Source organism: Myxine glutinosa, chromosome 2 (genome assembly GCF_964187855.1).
Source record: "Myxine glutinosa chromosome 2, kmMyxGlut1.1, whole genome shotgun sequence".
Taxonomy (NCBI): domain Eukaryota; kingdom Metazoa; phylum Chordata; class Myxini; order Myxiniformes; family Myxinidae; genus Myxine; species Myxine glutinosa.
The window spans coordinates 223,018,588-223,035,890 of record NC_136262.1 but is presented as its reverse complement, the minus strand read 5'-3'; the positions used below and the strand labels follow the sequence as shown (position 1 = coordinate 223,035,890).

Below are 17,303 nucleotides of genomic sequence, written 5' to 3'. Positions count from 1 at the left end.
CCCTTGGTAAGGGCAGGAGGGTCATGCGAAACCGTAACAATAACTTGCGTTCTTTCATCTATGTTTTAATTACTCCTGATGGGACTGGGAGGATAGCCTACCCAAGTTGATTTGCAGCAGGCAAAAATGTATTTTTCCCCCATTGGTTGGCTTTTTTATTCTATTTTTGATATTTCAGCTCTATTACAAAACGATTTTTCAAAATAATAGTAAAAAAAAAAAAAAAGGTTTACCTTTCCAATTTTTTATTTATTACTATTTTGGGACTTTGTTGCAGTGCTAACTTTTCACAATTTTCCTGGATTTCGTTTTTTTGCACCAAGTTTGTTGCTATTTAAAACTATTTTTCTGTACTTAGTTTTTACCCCGATATCATTGCTATTTTAGAACTATTTTTCTGTACTTAGTTTTCTCCCCAATATTGTTGCTATTTTTCACTATTTTCCTGGACTTTATCTTTTTTACACCAAGTTTTTGCTATTTCAGAACGATTTTTCTGTACTTCGTTTTTCCACGATATTGTTGCTATTTTTTCACTATTTTCCTGGACTTTATCTTTTTTACAACCAGGTTTTTGCTATTTTAGAACTATTTTTCTGTACTTAGTTTTTTTTTATTTACCTAGTTTTCCCCCCGATATTGTTGCTATTTTTTCACTATTTTCCTGGACTTTATCTTTTTTACAACCAGGTTTTTGCTATTTTAGAACTATTTTTCTGTACTTAGTTTTTTTTTTAACTTAGTTTTCCCCCTGATATTGTTGCTATTTTTTCACTATTTTCCTGGACTTTATCTTTTTTACACCAAGTTTTTGCTATTTTAGAACTATTTTTCTGTACTTAGTTTTCTCCCTGATATTGTTGCTATTTTTCACTATTTTCCTGGTCTTTATCTTTTTTACACCAAGTTTTTGCTATTTTAGAACTATTTTTCTGTATTTAGTTTTCTCCCCGATATTGTTGTTATTTTTCACTATTGTCCTGGTCTTTATCTTTTTTACACCAAGTTTTTGCTATTTTAGAACTATTTTTCTGTACTTAGTTTTTTCCCCGATATCGTTGCTATTTTTTCACCACAGTATTTTCCTGGACTTCTTTAAACACCAACGTTGCTATTTTAGAACTATTTTTATGTACTTAGTTTTTTTTCCCAATATCGTTGCTATGTTTTTCACCACAGTATTTTCCTGGACTTTTTTTTACACCAACGATGTTACTATTTTAGAACTATTTTTCTGTACTTAGTTTTTTTTTGTTCTTTTTTTACTTAGTTTTTCCCTCGTTGCTATTTTTTCACTATTTTCCTGGACTTTATCTTTTTTACACCAAGTTTTTGCTATTTTAGAACTATTTTTCTGTACTTAGTTTTCTCCCCGATATTGTTGCTATTTTTTCACTATTTTCCTGGACTTTATCTTTTTTACACCAAGTTTTTGCTATTTTAGAACTATTTTTCTGTACTTAGTTTTTTCCCCGATATTGTTGCTATTTTTCGATATTGTCCTGGTCTTTATCTTTTTTACACCAAGTTTTTGCTATTTTAGAACTATTTTTCTGTACTTAGTTTTTCCCTCGTTGCTATTTTTTCACTATTTTCCTGGACTTTATCTTTTTTACACCAAGTTTTTGCTATTTTAGAACTATTTTTCTGTACTTAGTTTTCTCCCCGATATTGTTGCTATTTTTCGATATTGTCCTGGTCTTTATCTTTTTTACACCAAGTTTTTGCTATTTTAGAACTATTTTTCTGTCCTTAGTTTTTTCCACGATATCGTTGCTATTTTTTCACTATTTTCCTGGTCTTTATCTTTTTTACACCAAGTTTTTGCTATTTTAGAACTATTTTTCTGTACTTAGTTTTTTCCCCGAAATCATTGCTATTTTTTCACCACAGTATTTTCCTGGACTTTTATTTTTTACACAAACGCTGTTGCTATTTTTTCACTATTTTCAAAAGCTGGTGTTAGCTGAATGGTTAAGGTGGCTGGCTTGATATATTAGGGTCCTGAGTATCAAGCCCTTGTCGAGCCGTTGAATTAACACCAAGTGGGTTGACTCAACCTGTCATCCTTCCAAGGTCGGTAAAATGAGTACCACCTTACTGGTAACAGGGGCATTACATCAGCGGCACAGCCATGCTTCCAGAAAATGATGCAATCAGCAGCCAACTATTTTCGTGGTCTTTGTTTCTTTACACAATATTTCCTATTTTTCTTGTTTTTATGTTCCAAAAGTGGCTATTTAAAATGTTTTTTATATGGACAAAAATAGGGGATTTTATTTTTTTAATAGAAATTTTCACCTATTTTCCCCCTATTTTTGATTGCACATTTGCCTCTGAATAGTCTAGCCTTGGTTCTAATCTCAGCGCAACGAGCTATAAACTGTCATCTTGTAACATTTTGCAGGCAGAGCGATTCATCACTATGTGCCTTCGTGAAGGGTAGGCGAGCTATCACCAGCACCTCGGCCAATTTACAAATTCCTTCTATAACTTACATGGGGCACCGCATCAGTCGCACAGATGCACCCCAGCGAATGATGCTACCCACAGTCATGTGCTGCATACAAAATAATAATAAGAATGATATATTTGTGATGTTTACAGAATACATGTCAAATGTTTCACGATATTTACATTCATAATGCGGTGGTCGCCCTTCGTATCCGAAGAAGGCCATTCACATGGAAACTACAAACGACCTGATCAATTTGTTTATAGTGTTGAGGGTATGTAATAAATAGAAGGCCTCAAGACTGTTTATTACAAAAAGGAACATTCCTGATGGTTGTAACGCATTGCATTTGGCGACCTCTGGCGGATCGTTTCTAACACTTGCAATTGCCCTTTATAATGAGAGTTGGAAATATTATGGTGTCCAAAGATACTGAAAATTCCTTAAATGTTTTGCAAACCACCGTAAAACATAAGAGCATGATTTATTTATTAATTAATTCAAAATTATTAATCAAAGTATAATTGTGCTATAACTTGCAAGACACCTTGGTTCTTTCAACGGGTTCTCTTTTAACGTAGCATGATTTGAAATGTGAGCAAAAGAGAACGTGGCAAGAAAGTTCCCCCTTCCAGGAGAGTGGGTGCCCCCTCACAATAAATATTGCCACATCATTTTCAGCACTAAGACCCTTCCACAGATTGGTTAAAACAAATTTGTACCCTATCTCCCTCCATTCCCGGCCACTCCCCAGGATTCCCGGCCACCCCCTCAGGATTTTTTGTTGTAAAGCTGTCCCTCCTGTCAATGCCTTTCATGGTTGTATACCAGTATTCCGATACAGCTGCGGAATAATATACTGGCAACAATCAGACATCAACAAACGAGATATGAAATCAAGGAAATTCCTCAATATCTGCAAAATTTTCTGCAAAAAAACAATGCATCCCAATAAAAGGTGTCTGTCAAGACATGAAGGAGGTAGTGGCCTGATGGAAACTCAACCAAGTGCACAGAATAACAACTGCAGGGTGGGCTGAGTACATGAAAAGTTCAACAGACTACTTGAATCCAATTTGTATATAAGCATGAAGATAACAAGCCAGAAACGTTATCTCTAAACAACCTTGCAAAACATTTTCAAAAACGGTTGTGAATTTATTGAAGGTGTCATACATGAAACCAAAACAGCATCGAATACAGCCACAGCAATTGCAAAACAGACAAAATAAAACAATAAGGTGAAATATCAACAAATACATACTGACAAATGGGAGAACTCATTGGAATGGCTAAGACGAGGTCAGCTCAATTGGGATGGAGGACGAATCATTATAAATGTCCAAGACCAAGGACACTATACCAATGGCTTTAAGAAAACATAGGGACTGAGTCAATCGGACAAGTGTGGATTCAGCAAAGTAGAAACAGAAAGTACAAGCCACCTCCTATCATAGTGTTTCTCAACTGGTGGTCCATGGTGACTTTTTTTTGGTGGTCCACAGACACATTGTCCAAAGTGAGATATAAATTTCAAACCAAAATGTTTGTTGTCTACTCTTTTTTATCATGTCTCAAAAAGGAGGTGGTCCACTAAAAAAATTTGATTGGCCTGTTGGCCTGTGGACTGAAACGTGTTGAGAACCACCGTCCTATCGGGATGTAAAACACTCATGTCAGAACAACTGTACACATAAAGGCGCAACAAGTTATGTAGAGTAATCCACTGGCACAACTGCAGAAATTTCAATATCCCAATTTTAGAAAACTCATGGAAACATGAACCAAACATGGTAATTGAAAACAAATATGTATTGCTCACATACGACCTGATGATACCATCAATAATTAACATAGAAAACAAAGCATCGTGACTGGATATAGTACTAGGTACAAAAAAAGAAAAGACAGCATTGCTAATTAAGGTGTCAGTACAGAGATATTTGGCCTAAACAAAGCAAAAATGAAGACAATGACCAAATTCCAGGATCTCAAGAATGAAGTGCAAAGATCCTGGAAGCTGAAGAGCACCGAAGTATTCCAGTTGGAGCAACAAGAATGATAAAGAAGAACATCACAAAGATCTTATAAACCAGCTCTGGGAGTATTACTACAAACGGACTGCAGTTGGAAGCTGTTTGGGGCTCACCTTATCCTGAAAATGTTTGATCCTGAAAAGAGCCCTCAGAACAAACATTTGAGAACAACAAAACGTCACAACATATTCCATGAATCTTGATCCCTTACTGAAACGGAGGTGGATACTTCGATCCTTGGGAGGATTCCGTTCAAACTTATGAGAACCCGCGCATGGAGATAACAGCCGATGACACACACACCCTATTGCCTCCCCTCCCCTTCGCAGAAATACTTTACGTATTCCACACAAAAGACACAATGGGATCTTTAACATCCACCATGTAATTCTAGAAGGGTCTCCAAACGCAACCTCCTGCCTGCGAAGCACCAATCCAACAGTTCATAGTCAGGTCCAGAATCAAACTTAGACTAGACATTTCAAAGGTAAGTGCACTAACATCTCTTGGACTAAAATAAGGTTTTATATACAAGGCAATGAAATAATCCATTGTGTTAGCGGTATGTAAATACAGCTCAATCATGATGGACTAAATTGCCTTCACATTATTAGTTTATTTTTAAAGCAAAACTGTATTCACCTATTATATGGACTATATATCATGCTTTGTTGTTGTTATGCAGGTTTCTTGTTGAAAAGAATCTTCTAATGGCTGTAATTACTATTACCAATCTAGTGTATGTTGTTACATAAAGTTATGTTTTACTCAGAAAACATATTCTACTGATTTTCTAACAGATCAGTTGACTCTGCTATCTGTTGGCAGGATTTGTCCCAATCGCTGAATAATGTGCTGTCAGGGAAGCTGAAGGATGTAACATTGGGTTTGCTACAAACGCCATCCCTGTTTGACACCCATGCTCTGAAGAATACCATGAAGGTACACTTAGTATTCTTACTCTTACAACCCTCTTCTTTCACCTTATTTGCAGGTTGTAGTATTTCATCCCCTCTCCCTCCCTCTTCTTTTTCTATTTGTTCCTTCCTTCTATTCTCCCTCTATTGATTATTGTGTCCACCTGTTGGCCCACTGCCCCACTGTCAGTTCATACCCTCCGTCAGTTTGTTCTTCCACCAGCTTGCAAAGAAAAAACAAGACCGATAGTCGAACAGCGGCGGAGCCGGGCTTATATTTGCTTAGTGGAGGATTTGCTGTCCACCTGTCATGTGACCAGATCCTCAGCTCTGATTGGTGGACGTTTGTGAGGGACATGCATACATACATACACCGGACGGACAGACAAACGCTGATCCAGACGCCATTGCCATATGGGCTACGCCATAAAAATATGGCTACCAAACCACGTGACCGATGACAGCATCATTTTCTTTTTCTCGACGAATTTATTCCTAGATCACATTCAAGAAATTAAATACTGATTGGATTACGCGTTCTACTTGTCAATTTATGATGCAATATGACGGCACCTATGACATCATCATTAACATAGGTTGTTCACCATGGGGAGTACTTTACAATGAACCACCTTTCAATTTTTTCTATGGAGCAGTTTCGGAGATATAGTGGTGCAAAGTTTTTCATTTTTTCCAAGATGGCGCCTGTACCACGTGACCTATGACATAATTATCATTAAAAAATATATATTTTAATATGTTCCTAAAGGTACTCCTAAAGGAGGTGCTCCTAAAGTGAAAATTTCGTGTCAATCGAACCAACGGTTGCGGAGAGGGATTTTAAAGGGAATAAACCTGCAAAATGCCAGTGGAAGGGACATCCATCCATACATACATACATACATACATACATACCATACATACCATACATACCATGCATACATACATACATACATACATACATACATACATCCATACATACATACATACATACATATATACATACATACATACCATACATACATACATATATACATACATACATACATACATACATACATATATACATACATACATACTGAAGGAGCTGCGCTCCAACGCGAGTCGAAAGAATTGACGCGACCAAAGACGGAATTCGTCCGAGTTGCTTTATTGAAACAAAACAGCTCAGGTATTCTCTAAAAGCCCGTTTATCGGGCAGCAATATATATACACATTTATGCCCGGGCGTTTGCCCGGGAAAACCGAGACCGGGCATGCCCGGGTGTCAAGGGCGAGTCCTGGATAGGCGAGTCTGGACATGCCCGGGCGTCCTGGACGCGGCCTGGCAAGTCGAGGCTGGGCATGCCCGAGTGCTCTGGGCGAGCCCTGGAAAGGCGAAAGCGGGCATGCCCGGACGCTCTGGGCGAGCCCTGGAAAGGCGAGTCTGGACATGCCCGGGCGTCCTGGACGCGGCCTGGCAAGTCGAGGCTGGGCGTGCCCGGGCGCTCTGGGCGAGCCCTGGAAAGGCGAGAGCGGGCATGCCCGGGAAAGACGAGACCGGGCGTGCCCGGGAGGTTCGGGCGTGCCCGGGAACAGCGAGTCCGGGCATGCCCAGGAGAGGCGCGTCTGGGCCCGTCCGGACGAGCCCGGCATGGCGATCGCGCCCTGGCCGCGTCCTGGCAGGTGCAAGGCGATTGTGTACATTCAGCGGGAACCGCTACACACGCCCCTCCAGAATCGACCTGCACCGGCAGTGTCAATTTAAGGGGGGTCCGGACGACCCGGCTGAAGCGACCCCTGGAGGGTCGTGGGGGGGGGGGGGTCTGATCCGGTGGTGGGTGGTCGAGCAGGAGGAACTGTAGACAGGGGGCGGCCTCGCCGCGGAGGAAGGGCCAACCGTGGTGGTCGGTCGACGTCCACGTGCGCCGGTTTGAGGCGGTCCACAGAGATCCGGACCGACCGGCCGCCGACGTCGACGACGAAGGACTTGTCGCCCCGTCGCAAGACCTGGAAGGGCCCGTCGTACGGCGGCCGGAGTGGCCCCCGGTGCGCGTCATGATGCACAAAGACATACTCCGCTGTGCGAAGCACCGGGGGGACGTAGGACTGGGGGCCACCATGGCGGGACGTTGGCACGGGGGCAAATCGGCGGGCGGCCTCCTGGAGGCCCGAGCGCTGGTGTGCAGCGGACCAGGGACTGGTAGGGTCGGGCACGAACTCGCCCGGGACGCGGAGTGGCTGGCCGTAGACGAGCTCGGCGGCAGACGCCCGGAGGTCCTCCTTGGGGGCCGTGCGGAGGCCCAAAAGGACCCACGGCAACCGGTCGGTCCAACCGTCGTCCTGAAGGCCGGCCATGAGTGCGGCCTTCATGGAGCGGTGAAACCGCTCGCACAACCCGTTGGCTTGGGGGTGGTAGGCCATGGTGTGGTGCAGCATGACCCCCAACGAGCGGGCGACCGCGCCCCAAAGTTTGGACGTGAACTGTGGGCCGCGGTCGGACGAGATGTCCGCCGGTGCGCCGAAGCGCGCGACCCAGGTGGCGATGAACGCCTGCGCCACGTCGGCGGTGGTGGTGGAGGTGAGGGGCACGGCCTCCGGCCACCTGGTGGTCCTGTCCACCATGGTGAGCAGGTGGGTGAACCCCCGCGATGGGGGCAGGGGACCCACCAGGTCCATGTGGACGTGGTCGAAACGCCGTGCAGGCACGGCGAAAGGTGCTAGCGGGGCCTGGGTGTGGCGGTGGACCTTGGCCCGCTGGCAGGCCGTGCAGGCGTTGGCCCAGTCGCGGGCGTTCCGTCGAAGGCCGTGCCAGATGAAAAGTGCCGACACCAGCTTCTGAGAAGCTTTCCGGCCCGGGTGAGAAAGGCCGTGGATGGAGGCGAAGATGCGGCGCTGCCAGGAAATGGGCACGATGGGGCGAGGCTGGCCCTGGGAGACGTCGCAGAGCAGGACGGTGCCCGCGAAGGGGATGTCGGCCAGGCGGAGGCCCGTGTCTGCCGCCCGGAGGGCCTGCACCGAGGTGTCGGTGGTCTGGTCGGCCGCCATGAGCGTGAAGTCCACGCCGAGGTGGACCACGTTCGCGCTGGCCCGAGAAAGACAGTCGGCCACGGCGTTGTCTTTGCCGGCGACGTGCCGGATGTCCGTGGTGAATTCCGACACGGCGGAGAGGTGGCGCTGCTGGCGGGCCGACCACGGCTCCGTGACTTTGGCCATTGCGTAGACCAACGGCTTGTGGTCGACGAAAGCCGTGAACGGGCGGCCCTCCAGGAGGTGTCGGAAATGGCGAACGGCCAGGAATAGACCGAGCAGCTCGCGGTCGAACGTGCTGTATTTTAACTCGTTCGGCCGGAGCTGCCGGCTGAAAAAAGTGAGTGGCTGCCAAACCCCGTCCACCCATTGTTCATGGACGGCGCCCACCGCGTAGTTGGAGGCGTCCGTAGTGAGGGCGATGGGCGAGTTGAGCACCGGGTGAGCCAGCAGCGTTGCGTCGGCAAGGGCCCGTTTTGCGCTCGCGAAGGCCGCGTCCATGGCCACGGACCAAACGATGTCATGCTTGGCCGGCTTGCCCCGGAGGGCCTCGTAAAGGGGCCGCATGAGCTGAGCAGCGCGGGGCACGAATCGGTGATAAAAATTCACCATGCCGAGGAACTCTTGTAGGGCCTTGATGGAACGGGGACGCGGGAACGTGGTGATGGCCTCGACCTTGGTCGGCACGGCCCCGGTCTTGGTGATGCGGTGGCCCAAAAAGTCAACGGTCGTCGTGCCGAAGTGGCATTTGGCCGGGTTGACAATTAAGCCGTGCTCGCTGAGGCGACCGAACAGTGTTCGGAGGTGGAGGACGTGCTGGCGACGAGGATGTCGTCCAGATAGACGAAAAGAAATGGCAGGTCGCGCAGCATGCCGTCCATTAAGCGCTGGAACGCCTGGGCCGCGTTCTTGAGGCCAAACGGCATCCTCAAAAATTCGAACAGGGCGAATGGCGTGATGACGGCCGTCTTCGGGACGTCGGCCGCCCGGACAGGTACCTGGTGGTATCCCCGTATCAGGTCAATTTTGGAAAATATGACCCGTCCCGCCAAACGGGTGGAAAAGTCCTGGATGTGCGGGATCGGGTACCTGTCGGGGGTGGTAGCATCGTTGAGGCGGCGGTAGTCGCCACACGGGTGCCATCCGCCCCCCGGCTTTGGCACGATGTGCAGTGGTGAGGCCCACGCGCTATTGGAGCGCCGCACGATGCCGAAGTGCTCCAACGCGTCGAACTCGGCCTTTGCCACGGCGAGCTTGGCCGGGTCGAGGCGGCGGGCCCTGGCGTAGACCGGCGGGCCCGTAGTGGGTATGTGGTGCTCGATCCCATGCCGCACTGCGACGGCCGAAAACGTCGGCCGCATGAGGGCCGGGAATTCCGCGAGCAGGCGAGCGAACTCGTTCGCCGTCGGGAGGGCGCACGCCAGTTCGGTCGGCGCGGAGCTGCTCATCGTGCACGCCAGGGAGCTGAAGGTCTCGGCGTTGACAAGGCGACGACGTTTGACGTCGACCAGCAGCCCGTGCGCGCAGAGGAAGTCGGCGCCCAGCAAAGCCATGGGGACGCAGGCGGTCACAAAGGTCCACTGAAAGCACTGGCTGCCGAAGCAGAGGGTGACGTCGCGCGGGCCGAAAGTGCGTATGGCCGAGCCATTAGCAGTGACCAAAGAGGGGCCGCAAACGGCGTCCTGCCTGTCCTGCTCGGAGGCGGGTATGACACTCAGTTGGGCGTCGGTGTCACAAAGGAAACGCCGCCCGGACGCTTTGTCCCGAATAAAAAGCAAGTTGCCCGAGTGGCCGGCGCCCATGGCTGGGAATGAATGCCGGCCCGGCCGTTTCCCGACTTGCCGAAAGTGCACGGGGGTCGGCAGGTCCGTGCCTTGTGTCCAAACCTGGCGTGGTAATAACACCACGCCTGGTCAGGTGGAGGCTCCGGCCGTCGTGTCGGAAGCGGTGTGGCGTGGCGTGGCGGCCACCAGTTGCACCGGCAGTTCGGCCTCCAACCGCGCAGGGCGCTCGGGCGTCGTGGGCATCGCCTCGGACAGCGGCAGGCTCCAGGTAGCCGCGCCGATGTGTTGGCCCGCCGAGGAGATCTTATCGGCTTCCCTGGCGAGGGCGCGGGGATCGGTGATCGACGTGCCAGCCAGGGCGAGGCGTACCGGGTGAGGCAGCTGGCGAAGGAACAGCTCGCGGAACAGAAAATCCGGAGAGTGCTCACCGAGCAACGAGAGCATATAGTCCATGCGCTCGGACGGGCGCGTGTCGCCGAGCTCGGGCAGGTCGAGCAGGCGCCGTGCGCGTGCCGCCGGTGAGAGGGCGAAAGCGTCGAGGAGGAGCGTCTTCAGCGCGTCATACTTGTCGGCAGCCGGCGGGTGCTCGAGGAGGCTCAGGGCACGGGCCGCAGTGGCGGAACCGAGCGCTGCCACAACGTGGTGGAAGCAGGTGTCGTCCGCGGTGATGCCTCACAGGGCGAACTGGGAGTCCGCCTGGGCGAACCAAACAGCCACGTGAGCCTCCCAGAAGGTAGGCAGTTTAAGAGTCACTGCCGTGTCCATGTCGGTAGGTCACCAGTGAAGGAGCTGCGCTCCAACGCGAGTCGAAAGAATTGACGCGACCAAAGACGGAATTCGTCCGAGTTGCTTTATTGAAACAAAACAGCTCAGGTATTCTCTAAAAGCCCGTTTATCGGGCAGCAATATATATACACATTTATGCCCGGGCGTTTGCCCGGGAAAACCGAGACCGGGCATGCCCGGGTGTCAAGGGCGAGTCCTGGAAAGGCGAGTCTGGACATGCCCGGGCGTCCTGGACGCGGCCTGGCAAGTCGAGGCTGGGCATGCCCGAGCGCTCTGGGCGAGCCCTGGAAAGGCGAGAGCGGGCATGCCCGGACGCTCTGGGCGAGCCCTGGAAAGGCGAGTCTGGACATGCCCGGGCGTCCTGGACGCGGCCTGGCAAGTCGAGGCTGGGCGTGCCCGGGCGCTCTGGGCGAGCCCTGGAAAGGCGAGAGCGGGCATGCCCGGGAAAGACGAGACCGGGCGTGCCCGGGTGGTTCAGGCGTGCCCAGGAACAGTGAGTCCGGGCATGCCCAGGAGAGGCGCGTCTGGGCCCGTCCGGACGAGCCCGGCATGGCGATCGCGCCCTGGCCGCGTCCTGGCAGGTGCAAGGCGATTGTGTACATTCAGCGGGAACCGCTACAATACCATACATACATACATACATACATACATACATACATACATACATACATACATATATACATACAGACAGACAAACGCTGTTCCAGATGGCATTGCCCTACAGGCTATGCCATAAAAAAGTAAAAACATTTTTTCTGAATGTCCAGGTACATCTCAAGTGAAGAGCGAACTGTGTAAGGCCTATTTTATAAAGTACCAATGTTTTTTGTGCGTGTGTGAACGAATAGAGCGTTTTTTGTTCTTTCTCTTACAGGTGTCGAGGCTCATGGAAGAGGAGAGTGAAAGGGGTCAATGGAGCAGCAGACAAAATGGGGGCAAAGGGAAAGCAGTGGGATGACCAAAAGGATGCATTACAGCACTAGGAGTATAAAGAAGGATGTGAACATTGTCTCATCGGGTTTAGTAAGTTCATTCGTGGAAGTGTGAGAGACCATGAGGTGGCGGTAAATAGCAGTCTTGAAGTCTTGTAGGGAAGTGAACGACACAACGAACTGAGAAAGATAGAGGAGACAAGATGGATGTGAAAGAATCGAGGTGAGCATCCAGTTTAGACTTTGGAAGGGTAACAATAAATGGGTTTACATCAAATCTGTAACCTGAAACATTGAGATACATTAATTATTGTTAACGAGGAATTAATTCATTTTAATCTTTTTTATTTTTTTAAATTATTTTTTACATAATTTAATGATAATTGATTTTGAATCTGACTTCCTGTGTAGATTTTATTTATAAACCTGACAAATAAGTGAAAAAAAAACTGTTCCCTTTGAATGGGAGCCATATTTATCTCGAGGGCCTGCTGTTTTCTTATATTATATTTCCACCTGATAGGAAAGTGGAAGCTATAAACTGCTTAGTGTGGGAAGCCAGAGGTTGAGTAGCAAATAGCTTTAGCATAGCAAGACAATCATTGATTTAATGTATTAGCCTTGTAGTACATAGAAACATTCTGACATTGCACAGCAAGACAAAGCTCGGCTGCGTTTGTGAGAGAAAAAATATTTTAAAAAATATTTCCAAATGCCGAAATATTTAAGCCCCTCAAAAAGCAAAATAATTCAAAGAAAACGACAAGAATAGTAAATATTTATATATAATCTGGCTAAATTGAGGCAATTTATTGTATTACCTAAAGCGCAAGTTCATTAATTAGCCTGTCCCCCGTGCAGCAGGAGATGGGGTAATCATGTGTGTGTGTGAGCATCTGCGTATGTATATATGTGTGTGCCTGCGTGTGTATGTATGTGTGTGTCTGCATGTATATATGTATATGTGTATGTATGTATGTATGTGTGTGAGTATGTATGTACGTATGTGTATGTGTGTGTGTGTTGGTGTGTGTGAGTGTGGGTATATGTGTGAGTGTGTGTGTGTGTGTGTGTGTGTATGTGTGTGTGTGTGTGACCAGGCCATAACCTTTTTACCATTGGAGCTTTTGTCATCAAATTTTCAACAATCAACAATCGCCAGATTTTGTAATCTCTTCCATGTTTCTCTATTTTTTCTGATTACCTTTTGAGATGTTTTCTAGTTATCCAGGTAAATGGTTGTTGTGTTATGCACTACTAGCCTACTACTATCAAAGTGTAAGTGCCATCAGTTTTATAGCAAACAAGCTCTTTACCCACCCTTTGATACGATGGGTACGAAATATGAATTTGATGTGGGTAGACATACATACTCACATCTTGTTGAGGAGAGAGAGTTGAGCTTGGTCTGCAATGTGTGCACGTTTGCCTGAAATTTGATCCTGCACAATGCCACCTTGCTGAGAAGAAGGGCATAGCTTGTGCCAAGCCACAAAGTAAACGCATTTATATATATATATATATATATATATATATATATATATATATATATATATATATATATATATATATATATGTATATATATATATATATATATATATATATATATATAAATATAAATATATATATATATATATATATATTGTTGCGGTTCTCTCACCGGCCTTCTTCCCCTTATCAAGGGGGGATTAATCCCCTTGTCTATATTGGCCTGGAGCGAACCGAGACCTATTACGTCCCTTCCGGACAGCGCCAAATAGGGTTTCGGGACCAAATTCTCTCTTGTATCTAAGTACTCGCGCTGCCCTGGAAGCGAGGAAACAAGCCTCGCACGAACCACGTGAGGTTGGAATACGCCGAGCGGTTTGAGTACACGTGATCCACGCAGTTATAATTAATGGCCCCGATTTAAGCGATCTTATTCGTTCCACGCTTAGTCAATTGGAGAAATCACGGGAACAATCGAATTCAGAAGAAAGGAAGAACAGAGTGGTTTAATGATTATCACACGTATATACAGTTCAGGACGAAGAGACACAAAGAAATCCTTATACAGTCTTAATTATCCCAGAGACAACGGGCCCATCTCACTCACACTCACACGGGGTATTGGAGACGGGCAGGTGTTCCCCAGCGCGTCCAAGGGTGGTCCTCGTCCAGCCCTCCACAGTCCCCAGCACGTCCGCGAAGATGGAGATCGGCGAAGGCAGGGCCACGTAGCGCATCTCTCGAGCAAAGGCAATATATCGGGGCGAACGATAGGAGAGGGCTTTTACGGCAATGGTGGGACGGCTTTTACGGCAAAGGGGCGGTTACGCAGCCTCGTTCACTCGCTTGGCTGAAATGCACAAGTTCGTTATAACTGCGCCTGGCTGCGCCCGTGTAAATCTAGCGACCAACTCTTCTTCCTCAATGCCTTGGTGTTGGTTAGCGCGCGCATTCTTATGCGATAGTCAAGTTCATCAAGCGGTACAGTGCGAGTGATGCAAGTCCTCTCACGCAGCCAGTCCTCTCCCTCTCCTCTGCAAGTCCTCTTCCCCCAGCAAGTCCTGTTGAGGGCTTTGCGCATAGGGTTATATAGGCCCGCCCCATGAACCTTCTGGAACTCACCAGACTCTTCTCACCACGCCCTGTGACGCAACCACCTCTGAGCTCTGATTGGTGGCTCATGCTTACCGTCATCGCCTCTGCCGCCCCCGACCTCAACGCTGCCCCCACCTTTTTAGGCCTACCTCGTGTTAACTCAACTAGTGAGTAAGCAAAGGGCAGCGAAATGGATCGCGCCTGTAGAGGTAGAATGGTTTGCAGAAGTGGGGCCTATTCTCCTGTCTTTACACAACGCAGAATTAACACTGGAAAGGGCCTACTCTCACACATACTAAGAAATAACTATTCTACAAATGAGGCTACATGTTGCTTGTGTGACTATCTATGGGGGGCAACCCTTTAACCTTTATTGAGCTCACTGTACAAACCTCAAAACCGTAGCAATATATATATATATATATAACATGGAAGTTCAAGCAGGACAATCCGCAATAAACTAGTCCCTTGAGGAATAACCTTCATCAGAGGTCTTATGTTGGTCGACTAGAGGAAGAGAGGTCTTGTGTTGCTCTGCGAGAGGAAAAGATGTCTTGTGTTGCTCTTCTAGAGGAAGAGAGGTCTTGTGTTGCTCTGCTAGAGGAAAAGATGTCTTGTGTTGCTCTGCTAGAGGAAGAGAGGTCTTGTGTTGCTCTGCTAGAGAAAAAGATGTCTTGCGTTGCTCTGCTAGAGGAAGAGAGGTCTTGTGTTGCTCTGCTAGAAGCAGAGAGGTCTTATGTTGCTCTCCTCGAGGAGGAGAGGTCTTGTGTTGCTCTGCTATAGGAAAAGAGGTCTTGTGTTGCTCTGCTAGAGGAAGAGAAGTCTTGTGTTGCTCTGCTAGAAGCAGAGAGGTCTTGTGTTGCTCTCCTAGAGGAAGAGAGGTCTTGTGTTGCTCTCCTAGAGGCAGAGAGGTCTTGTGTTGCTCTGCTAGAGGAAGGGAGGTCTTGTGTTGCTCTCCTAGAGGAAGAGAGGTCTTGTGTTGCTCTCCTAGAGGAAGAGAGGTCTTGTGTTGCTCTCCTGGAGGAAGAGAGGTCTTCTGTTGCTCCGCTGGAGGAAGCGGACACACAAATAATTGACTGACACTATAAAATTACACTATTCTTGTTATTTACTTGAGCAGTTTGTTTCACACTCATTTAAAAAGGTTTTTAATTTATAATAATAAAGACAAAGGACTGTTATCACTGGTAATTTGATGAATTGACCCTAAAGTATGCCATATCATTGCATTGGAATAACCCAAACTTTTGCAAAGTACTGTATTTAAAAATGTGATGTACATTTTAAACCATTTGCTCCAAAGTGCTAGACCATATTAATTCAGCAGAATTTCAAGTTACATTAGCAGGAGAGTACCTCGTGCACAAGTCCTAATACAGTAGCATTGCCATTGTGTTTGGCTTTATATGTAAAATAAAATGCCCAAATTAGAGCCATATAGTACATACAGAATTAAATATAACAAGCAACAAATAGAAGCCGTGAGAGAATAACAAGCACTCTTAATGGCTTCCATTCTTTTTAGGTTTGTTAATTTAAGAACAGCAAAACAAACAATAAAGAAATAGACTTATGACAGAGGCATAATGAATACCGAAATAGAACTGCACTCGGTAGAGCGCATACCTCCACCAGGCTGAACAGTTTACGTTTTCCATTCCACTGATAGGTCGGATCTGGATTCGGACATGAACCAAATTCTAATCGGCTTGTTCTTGTCACCCAACCAACTCATCACCCAATAGCATGTATATGTCGCTTTTTGCCCGATATCTCAATGGTGAACAATCACTTGAAAGTTTAAAGAAATGATCGTATCCGGATTTGGATCTTCACCAAAATCGCATCTATTCGTCCGTGTCACACAACCAACCGGTCCACCAAGTTTCGTCCAAATCCGTCCATGACTTTTTGAGATATCTTGCTAAATATCGGTTTTTGCCCGATCACTTAATGGTGAAAAATCACTTCATAAACTCTCAAATCCAGATCCAGATACTTCAACAAAATTTAAAAGATTTGTCCTTGTCATACACACAACCTCGCCACCAAATTTCATTAAGATCCGTCCACAACCTTATGAGATACCCTGTTCACTTGCAGACAGACAGACAAACAAACAAGAAGATGTCATGCAGGTCAATCGGATGAAAATTGATTATTTTTCAGATGAAAATTGACGATTTTCGAAGTTTGACCTTGAGTTGACCTTTGACCTGTTGACCTCAAATAGTTGGTTTCCCAATTCAGTGATGCACTATGTAATTTCTGTTTAATTTGCAACTTAACAGGATGGAAATTTAACCTTTTTCAGATGAAAATTGATAATTTTAGAAGTTTTCCCTTGGGTTGACCTTTGACCTTTTGAGCTCAAAAATAGTTGGTTTTCCAATTCAGTGACTCGATATGCAAATCGTGTTCAACTTTCAAGTCAATCGGATGAAAAATGACGAATTTAGAAATTTGTCTTCAAGATGGCCTTTGACTTCAAAATCGACCTCAGTTGTGACTACCGTTGTGATTCACTATGTTAAATAGATCGACATTACTTATGTCATAATGGATGGAATAAACAGAACTTTGATCGACGTTTGCTAACCGTCATGAGGAGCAAGATGAAGCTGACGTTTCATGTGTTATAGAAGTTTCCAGCCAAGAAAAAAACTAACATCTTTTCCTGCCAAGGTTCTCTCCGGGGTTCCGTCATCATTACCCTTTAGCTGATGGTCATCCTGGATTTGACCTCAAATCCAAAATGGCCACCAATATACCCATTGAATCTCACATTTTAATGCTCATA

At 46.6% G+C, this 17,303-nt stretch overlaps 1 protein-coding gene across 1 annotated transcript in view; it reads left to right on the top strand.

Moving 5' to 3' along the window:
• The window catches only part of LOC137420799 (annexin A2), a 71,369-nt gene that overhangs the window by 18,127 nt on the left and 35,939 nt on the right, over window positions 1-17,303 (top strand). The window contains exon 6 of the mRNA XM_078772281.1: window positions 5,320-5,433. Within this exon, the coding sequence (XP_078628407.1) occupies window positions 5,320-5,433 (114 nt within the window). The remainder of the gene's footprint in view (window positions 1-5,319; window positions 5,434-17,303) is intronic.